At 67.9% G+C, this 27687-nt stretch overlaps 1 protein-coding gene and 1 long non-coding RNA gene across 7 annotated transcripts in view; both read left to right on the top strand.

The window, feature by feature from the left end:
- BAHCC1 (BAH domain and coiled-coil containing 1) overlaps positions 1-27486 on the top strand; it is a 60242-nt gene extending 32756 nt beyond the window's left edge. For 2 of the 6 annotated variants that reach the window (XM_082705397.1, XM_082705398.1), the window contains 25 exons: positions 4451-4573; positions 6850-8577; positions 8866-8974; positions 9299-9507; positions 9673-9831; positions 10082-10257; positions 10388-10718; positions 11306-12112; positions 15734-15933; positions 16054-16190; positions 16496-16624; positions 18543-18660; positions 19258-19553; positions 20287-20465; positions 20562-20863; positions 21062-21136; positions 21257-21428; positions 21513-21627; positions 21701-21776; positions 21872-21980; positions 22319-22438; positions 22563-22739; positions 22857-24031; positions 24687-24923; positions 25387-27486. In XM_082705397.1, the coding sequence (XP_082561523.1) occupies positions 4451-4573; positions 6850-8577; positions 8866-8974; positions 9299-9507; positions 9673-9831; positions 10082-10257; positions 10388-10718; positions 11306-12112; positions 15734-15933; positions 16054-16190; positions 16496-16624; positions 18543-18660; positions 19258-19553; positions 20287-20465; positions 20562-20863; positions 21062-21136; positions 21257-21428; positions 21513-21627; positions 21701-21776; positions 21872-21980; positions 22319-22438; positions 22563-22739; positions 22857-24031; positions 24687-24923; positions 25387-25593 (7466 nt within the window). In that variant the 3' untranslated portion in view covers positions 25594-27486. Of the gene's footprint in view, positions 1-4450; positions 4574-6849; positions 8578-8865; positions 8975-9298; positions 9508-9672; positions 9832-10081; positions 10258-10387; positions 10719-11305; positions 12113-15733; positions 15934-16053; positions 16191-16495; positions 16625-18542; positions 18661-19257; positions 19554-20282; positions 20466-20561; positions 20864-21061; positions 21137-21256; positions 21429-21512; positions 21628-21700; positions 21777-21871; positions 21981-22318; positions 22439-22562; positions 22740-22856; positions 24032-24686; positions 24924-25386 lie in introns of all 6 variants that reach the window. The other 4 variants (XM_082705394.1, XM_082705396.1, XM_082705395.1 and 1 more) reach the window with 4 other exon arrangements.
- Positions 1-27687, top strand: part of LOC309850933 — a 1194231-nt gene that overhangs the window by 1001940 nt on the left and 164604 nt on the right. The gene's annotated exons all lie outside the window — the stretch shown is intronic.

Below are 27687 nucleotides of genomic sequence, written 5' to 3' on the forward strand. Positions count from 1 at the left end.
GACTTGATCCCAGGACCCTGAGCCGCCCAGGCGCCTCTCAGAATCCTTTTTAACCCAGCACTCTGCGGGGTCGCTGTCACTTAGTAGACCTGCGTGCCACACTTGGAATCCCCGACATCCTGAGAGGGGCGTCGTGCAGGAGCGAGCCAGCGTCCGGTCATGGGGCCGGGACCCCTAGCAGGGCCTGTGTGGCGGGAGCGTCCCCGGGCGGGTGGGATCTGCAGGTGGGAGTGGGACATCCGCTGGGCTCCATCTGGAGGCCCTGACCCTTGCTGAACCCTGGTCCCCCAGTGGTCTGGCCCAGAGGAGATGGGGCCTCTGATTGGCCAGATGGGCATTTGGGTTCCTGAGAGCCGGCCCTCCAGGGTCGGTCGTGCTGTGGGGAGCTGCCTTCGGGGTCTGGCACTGGGACCCTCCTGGGACCCGCAGCCACAGCTCAAGGCCTGATAGTTGGTGAGAACGTTCCAGCAGTTGGAGCCTCGGGATGCGGGGGGCGGTCACCCTCCAGAGAGACGGCCCGCTGTTAGGGTGGCCTGGGGGATGGGGTGTCTGTGGCAGAAAGGCAGAACCCTGGGGGAGGGAAGGTGTCCGGGGCCCCCAGAAGAGTTTACCGGACTCTGGGCCTGGGCTGGGGGGCAGCTTCCCCTAGAAAGTCCCAGTCCTCTGGTTGCCTGGCCACACGCCCCCACACCCCCAGCCTGGCTTCCCGAAAGATGCGAGAGCAGGGCCCGGGGCCTCCCAGGAGGGTGGTCTCTGGGACGTCAGGGGCTGGGGGAGTCGCGTGGTGAGTCCCGGGAGCAGGGAGATGCTGCGGGCTGGTCCGGGTGGCCCCGCTCGGAGAGGAGGGCGGACATGGGGGTGCGGCGCCCCCACCTTCCTTTCTCAGAAGCTTGCAACAGACCTTGGGTCCTCCCAGGCGCCCGCTTCTTCACTGGGAGAGGGTTGGGAGAAGCCCCCGCCCCATCGTTCGTGCCCGGGTCCCCCATAAAGTGTCCCTGCCTTTTTTCCTATCTCCTCTGTGCGTCAAACCCGGCCTTCTGGGCAGCCCCTACACGGGAGGGCTGCCCACTCCCCACCTGTCTCCCCAGCACCCCTGACTTCCCCGGACAGCCAGCAAAGGCCCAGGGGATCCCAGGAGGGGGCTCAGTGTGAGGTCGCTCTGCCCCCCAGCAGCCCAGGGACCTGGAAGGTGCTGCCCCTGCCCAGGGCCTGACTGCGTCTGCTTCATTGCCCCCATCGGGTGAAGGCCTTGGCCCTCTGCCCCGTTGTCCCTTATGTCACAGGACTGGCCGGAGTCTCTTGTGGCTCAGAGCGGCAGGGACAGGATGCAGGGTGTCCTCCCTCCTGTGGAGTCGTGAGACGCCCACCGAGGCTCGGGGCTCCTCCTCAGAGCTCATCAAGGCCCTCCGGGGCCTCTAGGGCAGTCGGAGCCCAGGGACAGGTCTGGGGCCTGGTTCCCCCGACCCTGGGCTGTTGCTCTACACACATTTGCCCCCGTCCCTTAAGGTGGTCACAGCAGCCCCAAACCCAAGGGGTACAAGGGGTCCGGGAAGGAGGTCCCCACCACACTACCCCCTGCAGGGGTGTGGACTTGAGGAGCTCTGGTCCTGCGCTTCTGGTGTCCAGCCCCCTCCCCTCTCCCTGCGCCTCGGGCCTCAAGCCCTGCTGACGACCACAGCCCCCACGTTGTCCCCCCGCATAGCCCCTTCAAGGACCCGGCCGTGGGTTCCAGCCCCAGCGGCCCTGGCTGGTGCCCCCGCAGTACAGCTGCTGTGTAAAATCGGCTTTTCTTTTCTTCAGGTCAGAGAGGATGGTCGTGTTGGGGGAAAGAAAGGAACCTCTCTGTGTCCGGGCTGGGAGGCCCCCTGCCCCCAGTCCCCTGCAGCCCCCTCCCCCGCCCGGGTCCGTGCCCTTCTGCTGTTTCTTCCTTCACTTCCCCTGAGGGGCAGGCTGGGGGTGGGAGGGGGCCCCTGCGCTTGGACGGCCACCAGCTTGGAAGGACAGGTTTGCGCACGACAGGCACCCTCACAGCGCCACCACGCAGCGGGTGGGCAGGCCTGGACCTCCCCGGGGGTCACGGAGGGGGGGTCCACGCTCGGGAAACGGGTTCTGGGCAGGAGGAATTTACAGACTTCTGTTTACCAAAACGAGGCCCGTAAAACATTTAACAGCAGCCAATTAAAAGGGGACAGCTGTGGTGGTTGAACCTCTCCCCCTCCCCGGCCCCCCGCCCCGCGGCTCCCGGCCCCAGCCCGCTCGCGGCTGTTGTCGGAGCCTCCAGGAGCTGAGTGTGATCTGGGGAGCAGCTGTCCCAGATGCGTCTCTGCAGACAGACCGGGCCAGTTGGCCGGACTCCGGGCCCGGCCCTGCCTCCGCGGGAGGGGCTGGAAGGGGACGGGCCGGGGTGGCGGTCGGCACCTCTCCGGAGCCCTCCGATGAGCCTGGGGACGGAAGCCTTAAGCAGGGACACCTCTGTCCGGACCGTTCTGGAGCCTGCAGATGGGGCTGCTGTAGCGGGGTGCGTCAGGCTTGTGGGATCTGCCTAGAACATTCCGTGGGGATGGGGAGGAGACTCCACAGCTTCACCTCAGACCCGCTAGGCCAGAGAACCACCCGTGGCATCATTAGGGTCTGGAAGGGGCCTGATCCCGGCGGGGGCTCCCGTTCGATGCTGGCCATGTTCCAGTCCAAGCTCTGCCCCTGCAACCCATTCTCAGCCTGCCCTGGGGCAGCACGGCTCCCCGTTAGCCTCAGGCCTGGCGAGGGGCCTCCCGGACCCCTGACGCTCAAGGTGAGCTGCGGACTGCCCCGCACCCCCGCGTAGCTGCAGCGGCCCAGCACTGACCTAGAGCCCAGGCCCCCCTGGCTCCAACCCTCCACCCCCCTTCCCTCCCGCAGCCCAGCCAGGCCCGCCTCAGGCCATGAGCCAATGTCCCTGCCCAAGGACTAGGGCATGGGGGCCTGGAGTCCTGTGGTTCTGACCCTGCCCCTTCTGGAAAGGTGGTTCCCTCGGGGTACCCCATGGAGTGCCCAGCCACCAGCTGGTACCTTACCGGCCACCAGCCGGCACAAGGAACGTTCACTGGGTCCGCAGAGGGGTTTGGTCATAAGTGCAGTTCGGGAAACAGGACGAGTGAAAAGGAAGGGCCCCTCCGTGACGCACTCTGAGGGGTACGGCTGCCCCTCCCCCGCCCCAGCATGTAGCCCCCAGCATGTGGCTACAACAGGCACTCGCTTGGGGACCTGGCCTCGCCTGCCCTCCGGGACGGCTGTCTGCAGGGCCCCGCAGCAGCTCCTCTCTGGGGAAACCCCTGGATGGCGGCTTCCTCTTTGCAGCCAAGGCCACCCAGACGGGTGGGAAGCTGCTCCAGGAGCCGGTCCCTCCAGGGACAACAATCCTGGTGTCCCCGAGAGAAACTCCTGCAGAGCTTTCCATGGAGAAAGTGTTCAGAGCGTGAGACTGCGTCCTCCTGCCTCGGCCCAGCAGGTGACCCGGCTTCCCAGTACCAGGCCCCAGCGCCACCCCTCCCTGTTGGCCCAGGTCGGGAATCACCAGCGGTGAAGAGCCACGTTCAAGGTGCCTGGAGGCTCTGGGCGTCCTGCAGACACAGCCGGGCCTGGCCAGGGCAGGGGTCCAGGAAGGGCCTCCCAGGCCTTGCTTAACTCCTGTCTGTCTTCATCCCCCTGGGGGCAGCGTGTGTGTACCAGGTGGCTGGAGCTCCTAAGGTCCAAGACTGGCAGGGGTGGGGATGGGGGACAGGGTGTGGCTGGCGTTCCTGTTCGGGGCAGGACAGGGCCAGGCCTAGAGGCCAGTTTAGGCCCTGGGGCCCAGAGAAGGGGCTGCCAGGCCTGACTCAGAAGTGCCAGGGAGGGTCTCCGGGCTGGGGGCCAGCTCCCTCTGTAGATCTCCAAGCACAGAGGAGGCCCAGGCAGCGGAGACACCACAGGGCCGGCAGCCTCCAGCCAAACGGTCCTCGGCCATACCCTGACCGCGCCAGCCCCAGGGCGTGGACCGCCCAACCCCGGAGCTGCCCGGTAGCTTGGATGGCACAGGCCAAGGTGGCGTCCGGCCCCGGCTGTCCTGTGTCCTGCCGTGTCCGGTGTGCATGTCCTCCCACGGCGCCTCTCCAGGGCCACTTTCCTGCCCGGCCCCAGAGCCCCCACGCCGCTGTGGGCAGCTGGGGAAGGCACCACGGGCCCCTCCTCCACCGTCCACCCTCCCCTCCCGGCCCATCAGCAATTCAATTTGTACCGCACCGGAGGGATGGTGTTGGTCTAGCCAGAGCTAATGTGATGTGCTGATGGGTTGATTTCCCACCGGCAGACGACACACCAAGCCTGGCAGGGCGCCGCCCCGGGCTGCCCGCTGCTTCTCACCTCCCTGGGGTCAGGGCCGGAGCGGGCCAGGGCCTTGGCCGTGCCTCTGCAGCCAGTCTCCCTCCTTCCCTAGCTCCAGGGTACCCCAGATTTTCGGGGGGTCTGGCATCCACCTTCCTACCCATGAGCCACTTGGATCACCATGGAAACAGCAACGTTCTCTATGGGCAACATCGTTTCTATGGAACCCAAAAAGGCAAGTGCTGGCTTGGGGCCGTGCTAGGGTCTGGGGCTCCTGGAGGGTGGGGAGGGCACATGCGTGTGAGCTGTCCCACGCACACGCACACACACTGTGCAAAGGCCCGATGTCCAGGACATGAACCCTGTCAAGGAGGCCGAGGGAGGCGTGGCCCCTAGAGAAGGGACAGGTGTGCGGAGTGGCTGCAGGCCTTCGTGGCCTGTCTTGCAGAGTTTTCCCCGGGGGGCCTCTCGTTTGGCTTTTAGAAAGGGCTCTCTGGGCTGTTGTCCAGGAGACAGGCAAGGAGACTGCTGGTTTGGTTACTTGTTTCTGATGACACGAGACTGAATTGGTGAGTGAGGGTCAGGAGGTCCTCGATGAACCCCCATCCGTGGCCAGACCCTGGGAGGGGTGTAGCTGTGGAGGTGTGGCCACCTCCCACACAGAGAGTCTCTCCCAGTAGTATCCAGGTGGTGGCTGGGCACACATGGTGGGGGTCGGTGCCAGGGGAGCCCCCCGGGTGAGGATAGACGCACCTCGGGGGAGCCCCAGGAGCCCCGAGACTGAGGCTCTCGTGGAGGCCAAGGAGGCACCCCCAAGCCCACGGCGTGGTAGACAGGACGCCGGGCAGGGTTTCAGGAGGAAGTGGTCAGGTCAGCGTGTGCCAGAGCAGATCTCTGGCAAGGAAGGGGACCTTAGCGAGACGACCCCAGCGTGGCAGAGTTGGGAGCGAGGCTTCGGCCATCCCTTGTGTCTTCCTACCCCCGCCCCAGCCCTTTCTCCCGAAGAGCCCCCTGTTATAGGACACTGGTGTGTCTTGCTGCCTTGGGCCTGGCAGGGTGGCCAAGGTCCGGAAAGGCGCGGCCTTGACCCCTCCCTAGACTGGCTGGTGGGGATTGGCGCAGATGAGACCCTGCCTGCCGTGGGCGGGGCTGGGAACGCCCCCGCCCCATCCCCAGGGGATGGTCAGCCCCCCACAAGCCCTGGGCTTGGTCCCCCAGACTCCCACATGTGCAGCTGTTCTGACGGCGTCTGTAGGGGCTGAACCGGAGCCCCGAAACGCCCCTGCAGCCGTGGGTCGCCGGCATCCCGAGCGCTGGTGGCCTCTTGGCGTTCAGCGTTGCGGCAGCGTCCCATCCAAACATTTGGGTTTCGGAAATCAAGCTAATTAGGGTTCACCCAGGCTACCCTCTTCCCCCTTGTTTTAATTAGCAGGAAATTGACAAGGAACTTCTGCGACTGAGGACAGTTTTACAAGTTCCAAATGTTTCTTTGTTTCCTCGTCTGCTCCTCTCTGGGCTCCAGGCCCTCCTCTGTCTGCCGCCCCAGCTGGCTGCAGGGGGTGCCCCCAGCTCCCCGGAGACAGGAGCCCAGCCCTCACGCTGGGAGCAGTGGGTGTCCCCAGGGCTGGCCAGGGACCCCCAGGGATGGTATGGCCGGCTTGGCCCAGGGCCCAGGCTGGACAGCAAGCCGTAGCCCAGCAAGGGGGCCGGGGTTCTTGGAGGGACCTTGAGCTGCAGGGCTGTAGCAAGCCGATAGCAGGCTAGAAGTAGTGACGGCCGGCCGTCTGGAGGTGGGGGCCACTTCCTCATCTGCACTGTCACTGGAGCCCCAGCCAGAGGTGTCCACGGTGACCACCGTACAGAGTAGCCAGGGGCCCATCATCAGACAAGGCCTCACTTCGTCCTGGGGGGTCTTAGCTCTCACGGGGGCCTGGTCAGAGCCCAGCGCTCGGCGGTCATCCGTGTGCGGTCCCAGGCCGCAGGCGCTCTCCTGCCGTGCGCGCCATCCACGTAGCCCACCCATGGCGGCGGGTCAGCACCCTGCCCGGTGTTAAGACTCCAATGGCTGTGAAGACTGGCCCGGTCCTCACTCTGCTGGCATTGCCTGGGAAGCGGGGATACCTGAGCACCCTGCCTCTGCTCCTGCCTTTCCCCCACTTGTGCTCCTTGGCACCGGGCAGGGGAGCCAGACCCTTCGCCGCTCCTGTCTCCGGGGGGCTGCACGCCCGTCAGAACCTTCAGGGGAAGCGCAGCTTCGGTTTGGGGTGACGCCCAAGTCTAGGTGGGGGTCGCGTGCGTGAGTGGGCTCCGTGCTCTGACGTGTGCACTCCCAAAAGGTGAGCGCGGGGAACTGCACGTGGTTTCACGGCATAAGCTCTTTGTAACAGCCGCCGCGGGTCGCTACCAGCTGCTGGTGGGGAGAGGCTCCTAGAGCCTGTGTTTGGGGGGGGGTCTGACCTCTCCTGCCCCCGGCCCAGCCCTCTCAGTGACCTCAGTTCTCTTGGCATGCAGATAACTTCTACCTGCCCCCCCAGCCCACCCTCCTGCCTGCCAACCACAGCTTCCCCGGTGTGGCCCGGGCCGCCCCCGGTCACCCCATTGGCTCCTGCAGCCGTGACCGGGGCGAGGCTGGCCCCCTCCAGAAGGGGGCCAAGGAGTTCGACCGCTTCCTGCTGGGCAGAGAGAAGGCCGGGAAGGCCGCGGAGGGCAAGGAGCGGCCGGCGGCCGAGGAGGACAGCAGCAAGGAGCGGCACAAGCTGGCGCCGCCCGTGCCCGCCGATGGCCACTGCAAGGAGGGCAGCGTGGCGCCCCGGGGAGCCTGCGAGGGCCGCCCCAAGCACCTCGCCTCCTGCCTCCTCAACACCAAGGTGCTCAACGGCGAGATGGGCAAGGCCGCACTGGCCAGCTGTGCGGGTGGCATGCTGGTGCGGCCCGGCGTGGCGGGGGCGGCCCCCGGGCGCTGCGCCAAGGAGGCGGCAGGCCCTGCAGAGCCCGGGCCAGCCTTCAGCGAGTGCCTGGAGAGGCGGCAGATGCTGCACCACGCCGTGGCCTACACCGTGCCGTCCGGCCTGCCCGCCGGGCCGCCCCCGCCCCTCAGCACGGCCGCTGGCTCCTTCCCTTGCCTGCAGCTGCACGCGGGCCCTGACGGGCTCTGCCCGCTGCAGGACAAAGTCCCCCGAGACCTGAAGGCCAGCGGGCCCACCTTCGTGCCTTCCGTGGGACACCTGGCTGAGAAGAGCCGCCCCTTCCAGGCCGCCGAGGCCTGTGCCGTGGCAGGTGAGGGCAAAGATCGGCACCTCGATGGCGCCTTGGGCCCTGAGCACGCCGTGCCCTACGGGGTCCCCTACACCCAGCTGAAGGCCGAGGGCAAGGGCGAACGGCGGCCTGGGGGCTTCGAGGCTGCGCCCAACCCCCGGCTCAAGGGCCTGGAGTATTTCAACAGCACAGGCCCCGAGACCCCTTTCCCCACGCTCCCCAAACGTGGTCTGGACAAGAGTGGCTACTTCGAGCTGCCCGCCCACTCGCAGGACTGTGCCCGGCCAGGTCACCCAGACCCGCTGGGCGGGAAGGTCCCCCAGGCCTGCTGCACTTTAGAAAAGACCTCCGCAGGCCCCCCTGGGGCCCAGAAGGTGGCCCGGATCCGGCATCAGCAGCACCTGGTGACCCCCGAGGGGGAGCCGGGGGGCGGCGGCGGGGCTGAAGCCAAGCGCAAGTCCCTGGCACTGTCCTCTCTGGGCTATGGCGGGCCCCACCTGCCCCCGTGGAGTATCCAGTCGGGCCAGGGCGCCGCCATGGCCGTGGGCGAGGAGCGTAAGGGCGGTACCTACCTGGACCCCTTCAGCGGCGGCCTCCAGCAGGCCGGCCTCCTGCCCCAGGACCTGCCCGCGCCACCCGACGAAGTCTCGGCCATGCAGAGCCTGCTCAAGTACAGCAGCCAAGCGCTGGTCGCCGGCCGGAAGGCACCCTTCGTGGGCCTGGGCAGTCTCAAGGCCAGCTGTGCCCAGCAGGAGATGAAGTTCCCAGCCCCCAAAGGCCCCGCCCAGGCCCCCAGCGAGTCCGAGAGGCCCGACTGTGCCCGGAGCCGGGAGCACGATACCGCGCACAGCGACGCAGAAGTGAGGCAGCCGCCCGTGGGCATCGCGGTGGCCCTGTCCCGGCAGAAGGACACGGTGAGCCGGCCGGAGACGGCCTACGGCGCCAACACCGGGCGGCAGGGCCGGGCAGCCCCTGCCTTCAAAGGTAGGACCCTTGGTGGGCAGGGAGGTGGGCAGTGGGGCTCCCCGGCCCTCACGTGCCCGTCTGAAGCTTAGCTGGGATGGGCCCTGGGCTCTCCTGCTGTCCCCGCCCCACGTCCGCGGTCCCGTCCCTTGCAGGGCTGACCGGCCCGCCCCCATCCCTCGGGGCCACCGACTCCCTGCACCAGCCTTCGGCAGAGCCCGTCCCTCTGTTCGTCGGCCCTCTGTGGGTGGCTTTAGCCGCCCCAGCCACCCAGACCCTCGAGCCTTCTGCCTTCTCCTCCCCGTGCAGCAGGCGGCCCGCCCCGCCCCACCCCAGCGCTGGACCTGGAGGCCGAGGAGGAAAGGGCCCGGCCGCCTGAGGACCGCCTGGGACTCGCCGGCCGGGAGCTGCTGCTGCCGTAAGGACGGGGTGTTGGCCACCCTCCGGGGGCGAGCGGGACCACAGCTCTGGGACAGAGTGGCCTGACGGGCCATCGCGGGGCTGGGGTTTCTGCCCCTGTTGGGGGTGGGGGAGCTCTGCTGACTTTCCCTCCGCTATCAGGGCCGCGGCTGGGAGGGAGACCCCCCCCACCAAGGCCCACCTGATCCTGGGCTGTCCCTAGGAGGCTCCAAGCCCCTCCTTCCAAGGCTGATGTCAGCAGGATGGGGTGGAAGGGCTGGTTGGGTGGCCAGTGGCCGTGCTGAGCCCCGCCACACCCCCCGATCCCCGCTGTGACCCACAGAGACAACAAGGACCGCCTAGAGTTCTCCCGGATCCACCCGTCGGGCGGCTGCCCCGGGGACCTGGCCCCTCACCTCATGATCGCCGGCGGATCCTCCCTGCAGACCGGCCAGCTGGGTGGAGACCCGGCCTCCCACCCGCACCCCGCCCATCCCCCCTGGCTGCCCCGCACCCGCAGCCCCTCCCTGTGGATGGGGGGCCACTCCTACGGTCAGTGCTCCGACGGCAAGCAAGGGGGCAGTCCGCCGGCGTGGGGCAGGGCCGGCGTGGGGCTGAGCGGCCCTTGGCCCGGTGCGGGAGGCCCGAGAGCTCCGGGCCTGGCCAGACCGGGCTCCCCACTCCACTCTGCCTTACCGCTGTGCCTTGTGTCCCTAGGCCTTGGGCACCCTGCCCTACACCAGAACCTGCCCCCAGGCTTCTCCGCCTCCGTGCCAGGCTCCGTGCCCTCCGTCTTCCCCCTGTCCCAGGACAGCCCTGCACAGCTCGTCATCCTGCCCTCGGAGCCCACCCCCCACACCGCCCCCCACGCGCTTGGTAAGAGCCTCCTGGGCGGGCTGCCTAAACGTGGAGGTGTAGGAAGCGGGTCTGAGGAAGGGAGCAGCCCGCAAGAGGGACAGGGTGGCAGGGCAGGCCCCCGGCTACCGCCTGGGAGGCAAGCAGGCGGGTAGAGGAGCTGCCAGGGAGGAGGGACAGCGGGCAGGTGGCGGTGAGGCCCTCGGGGGGCTGGGGGGCTGCCTGCGTCCCATCCTCGCTGGGTCTGATGGCTCCTTGGCCCTGCCCACAGCCGACGTCATGGACCAGGCCTCCTTGTGGCCCCCCATGTACGGGGGCCGGGGTCCCGCCTCGCACGTGCAGCCCCCCAGCCAGCTCCCCGTGTACTCGCGATCCCAACTCCTGCGGCAGCAAGAGCTCTACGCCTTGCAGCAGCAGCAGCAGCAGCAGCGGACGGCTCCTGTCCAGGTACCCGCCCCAGGCCACACCCAGGGGGTACGCGGTGCCCCCTCCCTCCTTCTGCTGCAGCGCGGCCCCAGAATCCCCTCACCCCGCACGCCGCGGGATGACGCCCTGAGCCTCTCCCTCACCCCGACAGCGGAAGCCTGAGGACCATCTCCCGGAGCTGGAGGAGCCCGCCCAGGAGAAGATCCCCAAGTCTGCCCACAAGCCAGTTGCCTTAACCCTCACAGCCAAGGGCACCCCCTCCCCGGCCACCGTAGGCCCCGCCAAGCTGTCCCCTTGCTGCCACTCGCCCAGCCCGAAGCCCCCCGCCAGCCGCCCCGTGACACCGCCACGCCCCAGCGCCCCGTGCACTTTCTCTCTCGGCCCCTCGGGCAGCCCTGGGCCTGGCTCCAAGCTGCCCAGCTCCGAGGTCGTGAGTGGGGAGAGCCGGCGGGCTGGAGCCGACCTTAGCACGTTGGAAGCAGGTGAGCGCGGCGGACGCTGGGCTGACCTCGGCCCGCCCCTTCCACTCTGAGGTCTCTTCCCACCTGTGGATGTGCAGAGCCGAACTGAGGGACCGCCTCGTGGGGCCCCTGCAGGGCCCCATCCTCTCCCAGGGCCCCTGGTAGGGCCCAGGGCGCCATTGCTGTGCTCTGTTCTCTCTCCTTCCCCGTCCACGGTCCTTCCGTGGTGGAAGCTCAGGGTCCCCGCCATCCTTTGACCTCTGACCTCTCCTCCCCAGTTCCCGGCAGGCAGGGTAGGATGAGGGATGGGCTCGGGGGACTGGCCTGCAGCGGGGGTCACCGGTGACAAAGTGTCTGGCCTGCCGGGGAAGGTGGCCAAGGCTGGGCCCAGCCGCAGGACCGGTTCACAGCCCCGAGTCTGGCTCTCAGCCCCCTTCGATAATGTGTTCCTGGTTCCTATCTCCCCTGCTCCAAAGGCAGAGGCCAAGGGCTGACTGGGGACCCTCCCTCCCCGCTTTGAGTCAGGGATCGGAGGCCACCCTCTCCCCATGTAGAACAGAGCCCCCCAGACCCCCGGCTGCCCCCGACGACACCTGCTCTTTCCACAGGCCTGCCTCCTCGGTACACCTGCCCCACGGCCAGCTCGGGCTTCGCCCTGTCCCCCAGCGCGCACTCTCCTGACCTCTCGGACCCCAAAACTATGCAAACTGCAGCCCCCAGGGTCCAGCCTGAGCCAGCGAGGACGTTCCCACCCAGGGAGTTGCCCCCCCAAAGCCCCCAGAGCCCACAGGAGCCGGGGTTGTCCTCAAGGGCCAGGGAGGCCACCCAGGACCTTGCCGCCACCCCCCACCCTGCCGAGCGGGGACCCCTGGGGCAGGCAGCAGACCCCAGCCCACTGGAGGGGCTTCGAGAACTGCGATGTGGGGCCCTCCTCGAGGGAGGGGGCCCTGAGGCCGTTGCCCAGGCTCAATCTACTCAGGGAGGGGCAGCAGCGGAGGGGGGTGAGGCGGTGGGGCCGTCGTCGGGGGCCAGCCCCCAGACCCTACAGCAGCAGAGAAGCCCCGGCGCCCTCGACGAGGCCCCCCCTGGCAAGCAGCAGGCCCCCAGGGAAGCCAGGTCGGAGGAGGGGGCTGAGGATCGGGAAGACGAGCCGGAGGAGGAAGAGGGCCAGGGCTCCGCTTGTAGGAGCCGCCACCTGCCCAGGACGTTCCTGGGCCTGGACGCCCTGGTCGCAGCCACCATCGACCTGGGGGACCTGCCGGGCATCAGCCCGCGGGACCCGCAGCTTGCCGCTGCCCCGGGGCCCCCACGCACAGCCCCTGCGCCCTGTCGCTCTGCGGCTCACGGGATCGCCCTTCTCAGTGAGCTGGCGGACCTGGAGATCCAGCAGCGGAGGAGGGAGCCGGCTTTGCAGGGTGAGCACCGCCCAGCCTCGGGGAGCCTGCTGGGGCCCAGGGTCGGGCTGTGGGCTCCAGCTCAGCTGCCCCACCATGGGGCCCCCACTGCCCCCCCCCGACCCTGGCCCCGCCTGAAGCTGTTGGCTGGGGACACGGTCAATGACATCCCCTAGTCATGGTGTTCACGGTGCCCTGGGGGGACTCAGGGGTGTCCCGCAAGGATGCCAAGGCCGTCGGGGCCGGGTGGCTAACTGGGAAAGCAGGGATGCTTGTGTTTTCCTCTGTAGGTGCTCAGCTCTGACCCGCTCCCACACGGGCCCAGGGGAGGTGGCCTGAGGTTGGTCACACCATCCCCAGGGCTTGGACCCACATGTGCCCCGCAGTTTCCCCAGGGCTGAGGGCTGGGGTGCTGGTCCTTTCTGCCCCAGGGCCGACCTGCAGGTGGAGAGGCTCCTGGGCTCCCAGCACGCGGAAGAACCCCAGGGCGCAGGCATAGGGTCTTGTGCTGACCCGCGGTGAGCGTTGGACCGGAGCCCGTGGGGTCCCCACGCAGGCCAGCAGACCCTCCTTCCCGCCTGAGCAGGAACCTCGAGGGGCCCCTGAGGAGACCCCCTGCTGGAGGGAGCACCCCCAGCCAGGCACTGCGTCCGTAATGTTTACAGAAGGAACCTGCCAGAGTTCTCCGGGCTTGTCCGCTTGTCTCCCTGACACATAAGGCTCCCCGCGGCCCGTCGCCGGCGCCTTCGGTGCTGCCGGGAGGAGAGCCGACACTCTCGCGGAGGTCATCTCCCCAGAGGCCTCGGTGTCACTCTTCTGTCCACCCAGACGGGCTGTCCACCCACAGCTGTGCCGCCGGCTTCGCGCCAGACCCCCTGAGGGCCTCGCTTAGGGCTGGGGCTGCAGGGTGCGGCGGGGGCCCCCGGACAGGCCCAGAGCCCCCGTGCGCCGGCACAGGGAGCCAAGCGGAAGCCGGGCGGGGTGTGTGTCCAGCCCGTCGGTGCACATGAGCGCCCGCTGGACGGGCGCCCATCTACTGCGTGAACGCTCACGTGGAGGCCACGTGCGGCCCAGCGTGGGCGCTGCCGCCGGGCCGGGCCAGATGCCCGTCACCTTGTGCGCCGACCAAGGGAGACGCGGTGGCCACGCCTCCACTCCACCCTCCCCCCTGGAGCCCCCAGACTCCCAGCTCCCTGCTGCTCCCAGCCCCCCATCCTCCCCTGCTGGAGCCCTCAGACCCCCACCGTCCCTCCCCTGCTGGACCCCACAGACCCCCACCCAGCGGCGTCCGCCCTCTCGGAACCAGAGCTGTTCTCCGTGAGCGCAGTGAGCGCCGTGCCTGAAGCGAATCCGGAGATCAGCTGTGTTCTCAGATGACCAGGGAGATTCACAGAGGGTTAACGTGGGAGAAACACTTCCCTGAAAGCAGAGGCCAAGAGGGACAGCAGTCTCCTGCTCCGTCCTCCCCAGAAGGGACGCCCTGAACTCCCCCTCGGCCAGGCATGGCATTTGGTGAAAGTCCCCAGGGGCCCCCGGGAAGTGGGGGTGAGGACCTAACCAGGTTGGCAGCTGGGCTATGGTGGAGCAGGGGCTCAAACCCCAAGCCCTTGGCTCGTGGGCACCCTCGCCGGCCAAGGTGCTCAGACCCCTCCCAGCCCCACCCAGCAGGCCTCAGCCGCAGGACGCTTGGCCTGCCCCCACCTGGACTCGGGTTGGGGGAAGTGGGTGGGTAGGTGACCAGGCCTCCAGACCTCCGTACCAGATCCATCCCAAGGGACTTGGGCCCCCCACTGAGTCCTGGGAGCCGGAAAGGGGTTTAGTCGCCAGACGCTGTGTCTGTCCTCGGGGGGTGAGGCCTGTTCACGGGGGCCCGGCCCTGAGGCTCCCAGCGATCCGGCTCTTGGAGGCACTGCCTGAGCCTCCCGTCCTCCCCGGAATTTCGGAATTCCAGTCCCGTCCCTCGCGGGGGGTCGATGCCCCTTTTGTCCTGAGTGAGCCTGAAACCGGGTGACGCTGAGCCAAGATCCCAAACTAGAGCCCGCTTTGTACGGGTCTGCTGACCTCCATGCTCCTCCCCTGCTGCCCGACCCTCAGTCCTGTCCTGGCGGCCCCCTACCCCCACCCCACTGACCCCGTGAGACAGGACCGTGGCGGGAAGCCCGAGCCTCCCTCCCCACCTGTGTCGGCAGGGTGTGGTTTGAAGCTGAGAAGAGCCGTCCCCAGCACATCTCCCCACTGGCACCGGCCTCCCAGGCTCACCCGCCGGGTTGTGGTCTCCACAGGCCTAGTCTGGGGGGTGGATTGAGGCCGGGGGCGTGGAGCAGAGGGGCTTCTGGCTGCCACAGTGACCCCAGCAGATAGGACCTAGTGTGGGATTTCTACCTGATAGAGGGCTTGGGGATAGCCCTGTCCCGGCTGCTGAGGGAGCCGGCTGCCCTCAGCCTCCCTCCGGCTCCCGTTCCCGGGCACCTCTGAATTCCCAGCACTCTGAGTGTCCAGAGACTCCCACGGCGGCCGCGGCTCACGCCCAGCGGCCAGAGGCTGGCGCTCCTGGCACCCGCCGGGCAACTCTGTCCTGTGGCGGAGGCTCTCTCCCTGCAGGGCCGCGGCCGTGGGCATGACTAGGCACTTCCCCTGGCACACAGCAAGGATCTCGCAGGCGGTGCCTGAAGTGGGGTGTTTTCCCCACCCCTCGTGCGTCTTCCTGTGCATTTATCTCCTACATCCGTGTGGCTCATGGGGTCTCACTCTCTGATGGGCTGTGATCGACCTGTCTTCACTGTTTAATGTGGTGATGGAATCGTGTTCCCACGGCTGGCCCATGTGGGCGCCGACATGTCCCTGTCACTGAGGGACCCTTCCTGGCTGTCCGCACACCTCCCCTGCCCCTGGGACCAGCCGTTTCTCTGAGAAGCCCGGGCCCTGTCCTGGTGGGATGGTATTAGAAGCCAAGTTCAGAGTGTTGGGGTGCTCACTGCAACTGGGGTTTTGCCCCTCGGAGGTTTTGCCTCTCAGAGGGCAGAGCTATATGTCCTGAAAATCACAGGTACCCTCAGACAGCTTCCAGCCCAGGCGCCCCAACTGACCGCCCAGGGCTCCCCCTAGCTGGCCCCTTTCCCTGGCTGTGGCTCTTTGTGGGGTCAGCCTGCCCCTGCGTGCCTGACTCCCCAACTCTGCCACCACCCTCCTGTCCTGAGTCCGGGCTCCAGGCCTCTCCACTGGACAGATGCTGCCCTCCACGGGCCCAGCTCCGACCCTGCACTGGGCCATTCCTCTCTCTCACCCGACTCTTCACGTGGCAGAAACACACAGGCACTCTCTGTCAGAAACATAAGAAGCCGGTCTCTTAGTGCGTGAATGCTTTGGGCATTGCCCCTAGGTCTGGGCCATCCCGCTGGCCTAGCCCACAGCAGCCAAGAGAGATGTCCCCCCACCTCCTCAGAGCTGAGGCAGGGGCTGCTGGGGGCCTGGCCCTGTGCCCACCTCGTGGCTCCCAGCCACCTCACCCTGGTCCTCAGTCCCCAAGTTTTGGGAAGCTTGGAGGGTCTGGGCCAGGACGAGATGCCGGCTGACATAGAGAGCCTGTCCAGGGGGCAGTATGTGCCTGCTGCCCACACACGCTGACCCTCGTGTCCTCTGCAGAGGAAGAGGACATGCTGGCGTTCGACCTGCGGCGCCTGGCCACGCTGGCCTCGGCCTGGTCCCTGGTGGAGGCTGCTAGCCTGGATAGCCCACCGTCCTGCGCCCAGCCCCCGGCTCCCGACGCCCGCAGGGCACCCACACTCACCCCCCGCATGCAGATCCTGCAACGCAAAGACACCTGGACCCCCAAGACCAAGCCTGTGAGTGAGGGGGCCTGGCTGCCCCGGGGCTGGACTCCCAGGGGACCCCCGAGTCTCCCCCTCCACTGGCCACCCTCATGGTGGCGCCTGAGCCGGGCTCATGATGCACCTGCCCAGCAGGTGTGCCCCCTGAAGGCCGCCATCGAGCGGCTGGACACACAAGAAGTGGAGATGCGTGTGCGGCTGGCGGAGCTACAGCGGCGCTACAAGGAGAAGCAGCGAGAGCTGGCGCGCCTGCAGCGCAGGCATGACCATGAGTACGGCCAGGCCTGCGGGGGGGGGGCGGGGAGGAGGCCCAGTGGTACAGCCCAGGGCCGCCACCTCAAGGTCAGGGGGCCCCTGCGGGTGCCGGCCTAGACTGCAGGCTGGGGTCTGGGGCAGCCTCCAGACGCAGTGGAAGGAAGGATGAGGAACCAGCCTGCGCATGGGGACCCGGCTCCCTGGGAGGGCCTGCCCCGCCCCCATAGCCCTCCAAAAGGCCCGTGCCCCCTGCACACCACCCCACTCCCGCTGGGGAATCAGGTGGGCGCCAGCCTCTGACCGCCCTTCCTGTGGCCTCCAGGAGAGAGGAGAGCTCGCGCAGCCCTGCTCGGCGAGGGCCCGGCCGGCCGAGGAAGCGCAAGTACTCCAGCCTGCTGTCCCCTCTGCGTCCTGGGAGCCAGCTGCCCAGGGGCGACGGCAAGAAAGTCAAGTAAGTCCCGGGTGCGTGTGCAGGCAGAGCAGGGCGCTCTGGGCCGGGTGGGGCTGTAGTTCCCTCTAGGCCCCTCTTCGCGCCCCCAGCGCCCCCGAAGACCCAGCCCCTCCCTCCCAGAACTCTAGTCCCGGTGAGCGTCCAGGGGACGAAGCCCGCTGCAGGCGCCGCCTTCTTCCCGGTGCTGCGCCCGAGGCTCGCCGCTCCCTGCTTCCTCTCGGAAGCCCAGAGGGCCTGGACCGCAGCCACAGCCTGTCCACACCCCTGGCTGTGGCCTTGCCCACACGGAGCAGCCTCTCGGGCTGCCCCGTCTGATGCTGCTGGTCGCGCCCGGCGCTGCTCACGCTGCGGCGCCGTGTTATTACCCATTACCCGCCCGGCGCACTCGTTGGCACGCTCCCGGGCCGGGCATAATTGTCCTTCTCGGCTGCAAATTGCCTCTCCCGGCAGACCTATTTGCATAAATCCTACGCGCTCCTGCAAAGCCGATTGGCGAGCGCGTGTGCGCCCTGCATCAATCCTGATGATTTGGTAATAATAGTTAAATCGGCACTAAATGGTTTCTTCAATTAAGACAGAGGCAAAAAATTAATCTCAGGGCTTTATGTCACAAAACATTAGCAAACGCAGGGAAGGTTACGGGGAGGGGGAGTCCACCCGCCTGTGGGCAGGGGCGGGAGAAGCCACATGGCTGGGGCCTCCCCAGCCCTCCCTCCCCCTTGCCCAGGTGCCATTCAGCAGGGGACCCCCCAGAGTTTCCCTTTGTGGACCAACTAAGGCCTTTGGGACCTCTGGCCAAGGCGGAGCCCACGGAGGCCGGGGGTTGGCTAGGGGCCCTGTTGGAGTCCCCGTGAGGCTGCCCCGCGCTTTCCCGTGGCCCTGAGCCCCAGCCCTAGAAATTCCATCCTGCTCCTTGCACTGCGGCCACATTCTCCGCTGACCCACCACGGCAGGTCCCAGCTAGAGGGTAGCGGCGTCAGGACAAGAAGGGACACAGCATCCAAGACCCTCTCTTCCCAAGGATCAGGGCTCCTGCCTGAATCTGGGGCTTCTACTCTCTCCATCCTGCTGCGGGGCCTGGCCCAGCACTGCTGGCCGGCAGTGGGGACCAAGCAGGAAGCAGAAGGTCGTGGGTGGGAGTGGGGTGCAGCATCACTGGATGGGCTGGCTTCTCGCTTGGCTGCCTCTCTGGGCCCCCAAAAGCCAAGGCCCACAGAACTCCCTCAATGACTTCTCTTCATTACCACCCTGTGAGTGGGGGATGGGGCGGGGTCAGGCCCAGCCCCTCAGGCCGCCAAGCTCCCAGCCCTCACTTGTGGGGCACCCCTCCCTCCAGACCTGGAATTAAGGACAGGGGTGTGAGCCCAGCAGCTGGGGTCCCTGGAGGCTGGGAGGCAGAGCCTGGACGTGAGTTTTTCTGGCCATTGGGCCCCGTTGTCTTCCTGGCAGTGACCAAGTTGAAGGGAGGGGACCCCGCTCTCAGGAGCCTCTCTAGCTCCCTCCTTGTTCTGAAGTCTGGGGCAGGTGGCCTTGGCCCTCACCGAGGGCCAGGCCTGGACCACGCACAGACCACCCTAGGCTTGCAGAGGGCCACAGTCGCTACCTCATCTTCCAGGTGTGAAGACTGAGGCCACAGCTCACAGAGTGGTCCAGCAGGCCTCGGGGCCCTGTCCTGAGTCTGGGCTGCCCTCCCTGGTCCGCGAGCGGAGGCCCTGGCCGGGAAGCAGGGGACTCAGCCCCTGGGACCACCCAACAGCTATGCGTGTACTCACAGCCCAGTCCAGGAAAGAAGCAGAGCCCATGTGGGGGCGGGGCAGGGTCTCTTAGCTGCTGCCACAGGGACCCTTGGGTGGACGGGGCCGGGGGGCCGAGGCAGGCTCGCATCTGACCCACGTCCACCGGCACCCCATCCCCCCAGAGCGGTGCGGTCCAGCCTGAGCCTGCTGTGTGCTGAGCTGCGGGGCAGCGACGGGCCCCCGAAGAAGCAGAGCCGACTGGAGGCCAGTGTCTACGCGGGCCTGCAGGCACCATCGGCGGTGAGCACTGCGGCAGCCTCCACGGGCGCGGGGGCTCGGGCAGACAGCTGCAGGCCACACACCCGCCCCGTGCTGGCCCCCAGCTGGGGTCCCCCTGCCAGATGAGGAAGTAGAGGCCTGGGGAGCCGCACGTAGCCGGGTGTGGCTCCGGCCGCTCGTGCGTCCCCCACGTCCGTGCTCCAGCGGAAAGAAAAAGACTGTTCTGGGCTCCAGGCTCCAAGCCGTGAGAGCCCGTGCTGTCCACGGTGACTGGACCGCTCCCTTACATAGTGGGCGGCCTCCCTCAGGGGGCTTTCTCTCGCTGCCAGTGGGCCCTTCCTCTGCGTGCAGGGCACCCCCTGTCCCATCCCCCACTTTAGGGCCCTGAGAGGGACAGGTGAGACCCCTGGGCCCGTGGGCTCCCTCCGCAGTCGGGGAGCGGTCTGGGGGTTGCTGCGGCGCGGGGGATGGGTAGGTTCCAGTGGCAAAGCCCCCCTTGGACTTCGGAGGGCAGGACCCGGGAAGTGCGGCTTTGGTGCCGACCCTGGCAGAGGGCCGGCGGCCGGCGGGGGGGTGGCGGCTCGGGGTGGGGACACTGACCACTGCCGCCCTTTCTAGGACAAGGTTCGCTGCAAGAGAGGCAGTGGGCAGGGCGAGCTGGCGTCCGCCGCAGCCCACAAAGTGACCCAGCTGAAGCCGAAGGTCAGGACCAAGGGGCTTCCTGCCGGCCTCGGCCCCTTCAGGCGGAAGGAGGCTGCCCCCGGGGGACGCATCCGGAAGAAGCTGTCCCGAGGCAAGACCGCCAAGGTGCCCGGGGCAACCCGGCACACCCAGCCCGAGGATGGTGGCGCCAGCAGGGAGACACCCAAGTTCCCGGCCCAGGCTTCGGTGGCCACAGCACAGGAGGCAGGCAAGTCGTCCAGCCAGGACGTCCACTGCGGTCCCCCGGGGCCTGGGGGAGAGGGCCCACGGCTGAGACAGCCCTCAGAGCCGGGTCAGGACCTCTGAAGAGGACAGCCTCCCGCTACAGCTGCGGGGGAAGCAGCCCCCGCCCCAAGGCTGAGCCCAGTGGCTCTCTGCAGGGCCATGGGGAGAAGGAGGCCCCCGGACACATCCTGGACAGGGGCTAAAAATAGGCCTTCCGCCTGCTGAAGGCTGCTTTCCTGCAGCGTCCGGCCGGTCTGACCCGGGGAGGTATCTGGCCCCCAGCAAAGCCGTGTGTCCAGAGACAGGCGTCTGGGAAGATAAATGCTTCGGCCGCCCCAGGCCTTGCCCGCCCCCTCCACGCTCTCGCCTGAGAAAGAGCAGAGGGAGGGGAAGAGGAAGCAGGAGGCCGGCTGGGGGAGGGGCTGCCCTGGGGAGGGCCGTGCCCAGGCCCAGAGGTGGGCGCCCTGCTGCTCAGGGCGTAAGAAAGGCAAGCAGAGGCCGGGAGAGGAAGGTCAGAGGGGCCCACCCTCCCCATCCTGGAGCAAACATCCTCCCCAGGTGCCTCTCCCCTATAGTAGCCCCAAGGCCAACAGTGACGGCCCCCTCACCGCCCCCCGACATAGCTTGTGCGCCAGACCGTCGGGCCCCCGACCCCACCCCGACGCAGCGTGGCTCCGACGTGACGCCGAGTCACCTGAGCCCTCGGTCTCCCCCAGGCAGTGGCTATGACAGCGAGAACTGCGAGAGGTTCTTGGGGACAGAGGCACCCCCCAAGGAGCCCGGGCTGACGCTGCACGCGGGGGCCAGCGTGACCATGCTGGGGCCCTCCCCCTCTTCTGTGGTCAAGATGGAGGCCAACCAGAAGGCCAAGAAGAAGAAGGAGAGGCAGGGCTTGCTAGGTAACCAGGAGGCACGGGCAGGCCAGGGGTCTGCCTCGGGGTGGGGGGAGGTTCCCAGCCTCGGGGACCCCTGGGACAGCCGCCTTCCCCCCACAGGGGCCTGCCGCCTGTCCAGCCCAGACAGCGAGGTCAAGGTCAAGAGGCGCGTGGTGAAGACCGAGGTGGGCGCCAAGCTGGAGCGTGCCCCAGGGCGCAGGCCCCCGGGTGCCCCAGGCAGGAAGAAGGCCAAGGGCAAGGCCAAAGGCAGCCTGCGGACAGACGCGGGGGCCGCCCCCAGCAGGGACGCCCTCTTCAGCCCCGCCCGGGCCTTCACCTGCCGCGAGGAGGGCAGCAAGCTGGCCAGGGAGCGTCTCAAAAGAGCCACGCGCAAGAGCACGCTTCTCCAGCCGGGGCTGAGGGTGAGGGCCGCGGGGGCCCCGGTGATCCTGGGTGCCATGGGCGGGCAGTGATGCCAAGGGAGCTCTCGCTCCCCCTTCTCTCCCTGCTCACGGTGGGCTGCCCTGCGTCAGCACACACCATGCCCCTGGGCGCACCCTGGGCTGGCCGGGAGCCGGAGGCCGGGGCCACGCTGACCTCCTTCCTTCCCACCGCCCCAACAGCGGAAGAACGGGGCCCTGTCCATCGCGCTGTCGCCACGGAACGCCAAGGCCATCCTGGGGAAGGGCAGGAAGGTAGGCTCGGTGGAAAGCGAGGCCGTGGGCCAGCAGGGAGCGCCCCCATCCGGGTCCGGGTCAGGATGCAGACCTCTCCCGCCCACCCTCCAGTGGGAGTTGACCCCTCTGGCCCCCCAGGGCAAGGGCCGGGCTGTGAGTCGGCTGCTGGAGAGCTTTGCGGTGGACAACGATTTTGCGTTTGACGACAACGGCAGCTTCGAGGAGGAGGAGGAGGAAGAGGAGGAGGAAGGCGAGGAAGAGCCAGCAGCCGCCAGCGAGCCTCTGAGCGCTGAGCAGAGCGCAGCCCTGGGTGAGCGGCCCCGGAGTGCCCCTGGGTGCCGGGCGGCAGGGACGGCGGCGGGGCCGGGCAGACGCTGACGCCCTGTTCCCTCAGCGCGCTCGTGCACCATCCACAAGGAGGACCTGCAGGACGGGCTGCCCGTGCTCATTCCCAAGGAGGACAGTCTGCTGTACGCGGGCAGCGTCAGGACCCTGCAACCCCCTGACATGTGAGGCCCGGGGAAGCGCGGGGCGGGGGGGTGGGCAGGGACGCGCGGGCCGCTCACACGTCTGCTCCCGCAGCTACAGCATCGTCATCGAGGGCGAGAGAGGCAACAGGCCCAGGATCTACTCGCTGGAACAGCTGCTGCAGGAGGCGGTGCGGGGCCGGCGGGGCCGGGAGCGGGCGGTGAGGGGACGCCCCGCGGCCACCGGTCCCGCCACCCCCTCACTGCCCGCCTCCCGGCCCCGCAGGTTCTGGATGTGCGGCCGCAGTCCAGCCGCTACCTCCCCCCGGGCACGAGGGTGTGTGCCTACTGGAGCCAGAAGTCCCGCTGTCTGTACCCAGGCAACGTGGTCCGAGGTGAGCTGGGCTGACATCCGGCGTCCAGGCTCCGCAGACACGGCTCCCTGGGCCCCGGGTGGGGACAGGGTGGGCAGCTGTGGCCATCCACGTGGCCCGGCCGGGAACACCAGGGAATGTGGGGTCCCCTGGGCCACAAGCAGGGGTGTGGAGCGCCGGGGTCGTGCAGGTGAGTGAGCGGCTGCGGCGAGGCTGTCTGTGTCCTGGCAGCCGGGGCAGCCCCGAGGCGGCAGAATGGCCCCGGGGTCTGCGAGGCGCCGGGAGCCTCCCACCTGGCGGCCGGGGCGAGCCGCGCGGAGCCGGAGAGGGCCCCCTGCTCAGCTGGGCCTCACCCCCAGGCTCCCGCAGCGACGAGGAGGAGGACCTGGACTCCGTGGTCGTGGAGTTCGATGACGGCGACACCGGCCACATCGCCGTCTCCAACATCCGGCTGCTGCCTCCCGACTTCAAAATCCAGTGTGAGCCCCAGGGCTGCTGCTGCGGGGGGGCCCCCTCCCTGCCACCACGCTGTTCCCCTCCCTTGGTTCCTCCCAAGACCTGGGGGAAAGCCGGGCCACGCTGAGGCGCACCTCCACTCTGCAGGCACTGAGCCCTCGCCCGCACTGCTGGTGTCCAGCAGCTGCCGGAGGACCAAGAAAGCTTCCTTCGAGGTACCCCCACCCAGCGAGGCCCCCGCCCCGAGCCTGTCCCCCAAGGTGCATGACGGCCCCGAAGCCTCGAAGACCCCCGGGAAGAAGTCCGTCAGCAAAGACAAAGCCGGTACCCATGGGGGAGGGGCAGGGAAGCACCTGGGGGGAGGGGGCAGAGTGCCCAGAGCTCGGCAGGGGGGGTGGGGGGGGCCGGTGGGACCTCTGACTCCACCTGCCCCCCCCCCAGGCAAGGCGGAGCTCCTCACCTCAGGTGCCAAGCCCCTCGCGGGGGCCGCAGACCACCTCCTGGGCCGCCGGGGCAGCCCCCTGCTGAGCTGGTCTGCGGTGGCGCAGACGAAGCGGAAGGCGGCGGCGGCGGCGGGCAGCAAGGGCCCGGGCACGCTGCAGAACCTCTTCCAGCTCAATGGCAGCGCCAGGAAGCTGCGGGCCCGCGAGGCGCTGTTCCCCGTGCACAGCGTGGCCGCCCCCGTGTTCGGCAACGGCTTCCGCGCCGACTCCTTCAGCAGCCTGGCCAGCGCCTACGCGCCCTTCGTCGGCGGGGCCGGGCCGGGGCTGCCCGGGGGCGCGCACAAGCTGCTGCGGGCCAAGAAGGCCGAGCGCGCAGAGGCCGAGAAGGGTGCGCGGCGGCGGGCGGGCGGCGAGTTCCTGGTCAAGCTGGACCACGAGGGCGTGACCTCCCCCAAGAACAAGAACTGCAAGGCGCTGCTCGTGGGCGACAAGGACCCCAAGCTGGGGCGGCCCCTGCCCAGCCCCAGCTACGCGCACCCGGCCCTGGTGGGCAAGGACAGGAAGGGGCGGGCGCCCGTGCACCCTCTGCCCATGGGGCTGGCGCTGCGCAAGTTCGCGGGCCAGGCCGAGTTCCCGCTGCCCTGTGACAGCGACTGCCACAGCTCCTACTCGGACGACGAGGAGGACGGGCCCGGGCTGGCCCCCGGCGTGCCCTCCCGCTTCCTCGCCCGCCTGTCGGTGTCGTCCTCCTCCTCAGGCTCCTCCACCTCCTCGTCCTCGGGCTCCCTGTCCACCTCCAGCCTCTGCTCCTCGGACGACGAGGGCTCCTCCTACAGCTCGGACGACGAGGACCCGGCCCTGCTGCTGCAGACCTGCCTCACCCACCCCGTGCCCGCCCTCCTGGCGCGGCCCGAGGCCTTGCGCTCCAAGGGCGGCGGGCCCCACGCGCACGCCCAGCGCTGCTTCCTGTCCCGGGCTGCGGTGGCCGGCGGGGGCGCGGGTTCGGGCCCCGGCGGCGGCAAGTCCAAGCTGAAGCGCAAGGAGGCTCTGAGCTTCTCCAAAGCCAAAGAGCTTTCGCGGAGGCAGCGGCTGCCCTCCGTGGAAAACCGGCCAAAGATCTCTGCCTTCCTGCCGGCCCGGCAGCTCTGGAAGTGGTCCGGGAACCCCACGCAGGTCGGTGGCCCGGCCCCCCGCCCCACCCGCCGGGAGCCCCTGCTGCCCGGAAGCCCGCGCGCTCCCTCCCTCTCATCCTGCTTTCGGTTTTTCTATTTCGGGTCGACAAACAAAAAAAAAGTGAACTTTGGGAAGAACAAAAGCTTGTGCGTGATGTGACCAGGCAGGCAGCTGCCCCCGTGTCCCCTCTGAGTCCCCGCCACCTGCACGGTGCCGTGGGGCGTGTCCCCCAGGGTTTTGCTTCCCATGCGTACATCTTTCTGTGTGCACAACGGAGCGGGTTCAGGGGGCTGCAGGGGGCTGCCCCACTGCGTGCACACGCGGGCGTCTTTACCGCACTCTGTGGACAGAAACGCCGTTTGTGCCTCTCTGCCCTGGGAGCCACACTGCCGTGGACACCCCCGTGGCTTCCTCCCCTCCAAACCTTCCGGTCCAGCATCCCTCCTCAGTCATGACCCAGAGTGCAGGGCGGGCACGGGCGTGACCCTAACCCTGGAGCGCCCCGTCTGGCCCTCGAAGGCGTCTGTGCACACGCGCTTGCACACGAGACGTGCGATCTGTCCTTCCGCTGTCCCTCTGTCCCTCCCTGTCTTTCTCCTGCCCGCCAGTCCCCGGGTCCCTCACTGCCGTCTGCCTCTGGCTATGTCCCCTGCAGCGCCGGGGCATGAAGGGGAAAGCCAGGAAGCTGTTCTACAAGGCCATCGTCCGGGGCAAGGAGACGCTGCGCGTCGGGGACTGCGCCGTGTTCCTGTCGGCCGGGCGGCCCAACCTGCCCTACATCGGCCGCATCGAGAGCATGTGGGAGTCGTGGGGCAGCAACATGGTGGTGAAGGTCAAGTGGTTTTACCACCCGGAGGAGACCAAGCTGGGGAAGCGGCAGAGCGACGGGAAGGTGAGAGCCGGGGCAGGCGGGGGCCCCAGGTGGGGGGGATGGGGGGCAGGGGCGGCAGGCAAATCCAGAGGAGTGGCCCCATCCGTGAGCACCCCCCCCGCCCCCCACACCTTGAGGCGTCCCCGCGGAGGGCGGAGGCACGGGAGACAGGTCACCGGGGTCCCTCCCCGGCCGTGCCTCCCAGGCTCCCTGTGGCGGGGGGAAGGTTTCACCTCGCAGGGGGCACGCGGCCCCAAGCAGGCCCTCTCCGCAGCAGACCCCACCCAGGAGGCCCCCAGCTCCCCTCTGTCCTCCCCCGGGAGGGACACGAGTTTGCAGACGCTTCAGAGAGGGGCAGGGCCCAGAGTGCCGGCCCGGCTGCAGGGCTGATCTGAGGGGCCCTCCCAGAACCGAGCGGCGGGCCCCACGCGGGCCGGGGCTCCCCGGCGCGGCCCCGCCCAGCTCCCCCCCCCCCCCCCCACAGAACGCGCTGTACCAGTCCAGCCACGAGGACGAGAACGACGTGCAGACCATCTCCCACAAGTGCCAGGTCGTGGGGCGGGAGCAGTACGAGCAGCTGGCGCGGGGCCGCCGCTGCCAGGACCGGCGCGACCTCTACTACCTGGCGGGCACGTATGACCCCACCACGGGGCGCCTGGTGGCGGCCGACGGAGCGCCTATCCTGGGCTGAGCCCGGCCGAGCGGGTGCGGGGCTCGAGCCCAGGGAGCGGCGGGCGGCGGGAGCGCGCAGCGAGACGGCAAATATGCAAGCGCGCCCCGGCCCAGGCTTCGCGTTCCTCTCCCCGGGGAGCGGCGCCCGGCCCTCGCGGGTCCCCCGCCTCGGCCGCCCGGCCACGCTCCCGCCGGCCGTCCCCGAGAGATTAGAATCCAAGCCATATTCTCCCTAGTACCTCCGACTGTCTCCCGCCAGGGAAAGCAGAAATCAGGTGTGTTGTCTATTTATTTCTCTATGTAAATATTGTATTTCTGCGGGAAGTTTTATGGAAAAAAATAGTGGAAGAGGATTTTTTTTTCTCCCCACACGCGTGATGAGGGTGTCTGTGCATGCGTGTGCGTGAGTGTGTGCGTGCGTGTGTAGGTTTCGTTCTGGGGGTTTTCGTTGAAAATGCACTGTTTTGCTCAGCCTGGCTGAGTTCTGACGGGGGCGTCTGTGGCCACGGAAGCAGCTGGGGGAGGGGCTGGCCACGGGAGGGAGGACAGGACCCTCGGTCACGGCACTGACCCCGTGCGATGGAGTCACACTGGTGTTTATTCCCTTTTGACCCACCTACTAGGAAAAGCGTAGCTGGGGTGCAGGGCAGTGAGGGAGGGCCACCCTGAGGGTCCCCGGGGACAGAAGGGATTCCAGAGGCTGAAATAAAACCAGGACCAGCTGGTCCCCCAGCAGCCATATGTGTATCTTACCTCTGTTCAAAACAAATATGAACAAATATTTTAAAGTATCGATATGGAAAAAAATGACATTTTGATTTTATTTCCTGAATATTCCAAGTTCTTACTGATTTCCGTTGCGATGGTCAGTTTGCCCGAGCCTCCACTCGGAGCAGGGAAGGGGCCAGCCCCCGCCAACTCACCGGGAGGTTCCGGCGCCTTTTCGGTGGCCGCTGGGCATGGCCGATGGCCGGGCTGGGAGACCAGTGTTTGGGACATGGGGCCGCTCAGGTCCCTCCTGTCTGCCTGAACCCACGCCCACGAGGGGCTGTTCACCCCGCACCCAAGAGCCTCAAAGTGCTTGTCACCCCCTCATTCCTCCTGTGGCAAGAGAGACCGGGTGAACCAGACCCACGGCCTAGCAGCCCTTATCCCAGAAACCTACGTAGGGCCGCGTGTCCTCACGTGCCACCCCACTCCCCAGGAACCCCAAGAAAGCCCCCCCAAGTTAGTCACTGTTTCTGCAGCCCAGGTCCTTGGAAAATGTGGGATGTCGGTGGGTGCCCGGCACCCCAGCCGGGCCCCTCTCTGGCCCCTTCCTTTCCGGCCGGGAAACCACTCCGGCCCCACCTCCCGCTCCTGGCTCCACGGGAAGCACAGGGGCAGGGAGGGGGTCCCCTGCCCACCAGCTTACCTCTCCCACCTCGCTCTCCCCTTTGTCTCGGCACGAGTGCAATATTTCAGTCCTGGCAGTCACCCGGGAGGCGGCGCCCGAGGGCCTGCTCGCGGCTGCACAAGCAGAGTGGAGAAGACGCGCCCGGCGCCAAGGCGCTGAGTGGGGGACAGCCCAGCCGCAACAGCGAGAGTCCGAGGCCCTTCGCAAGCCCGGGCACGCAGCGAAGGAGCAGCCCCTTCTCCCGGCCCTCGCGCTGACTCTCCCGTCTGTCCCTCCACCGGAGCGCGTGGGCCGTGCGGCCTGCCCTCTGACCCAGGGTGGACGCGGCGGAGCTCGCTCTTGTAAATGTGTAAACTAAGAGGATGGTTGGATTTTTTTTTCAATGTAAACACTAAAAACAAACAAACAAAAAACACAAAGGTTTTATGAACAGCAAACTCTATGTAAAGGCATTTTAGTATTAAATTTTTTATTGATAACTTGCTTAAGAATAAATATATGAGCTATTGTACAGGTGGTCAGTGGTCCGGAATCCTAACTGTGCCTCGGCGTCCGCCTGACGTCCTAGGTGTCTCCCCGGAGGCCACGGCGTCTTGGGGGGGTGGTCTCAGCCAACATGCCCACGTGCAGGCCAAGTCTGCCCCCCAAGTCCGTGAGAGGGGAGCCCCTCAGGGCACGGGGACTCACACACGTGAGGGGACTCTGCAACCAGAATGG

The sequence above is a fragment of the Mustela nivalis genome (assembly GCF_964662115.1).
Source record: "Mustela nivalis genome assembly, chromosome: 17".
Lineage (NCBI taxonomy): Eukaryota > Metazoa > Chordata > Mammalia > Carnivora > Mustelidae > Mustela > Mustela nivalis.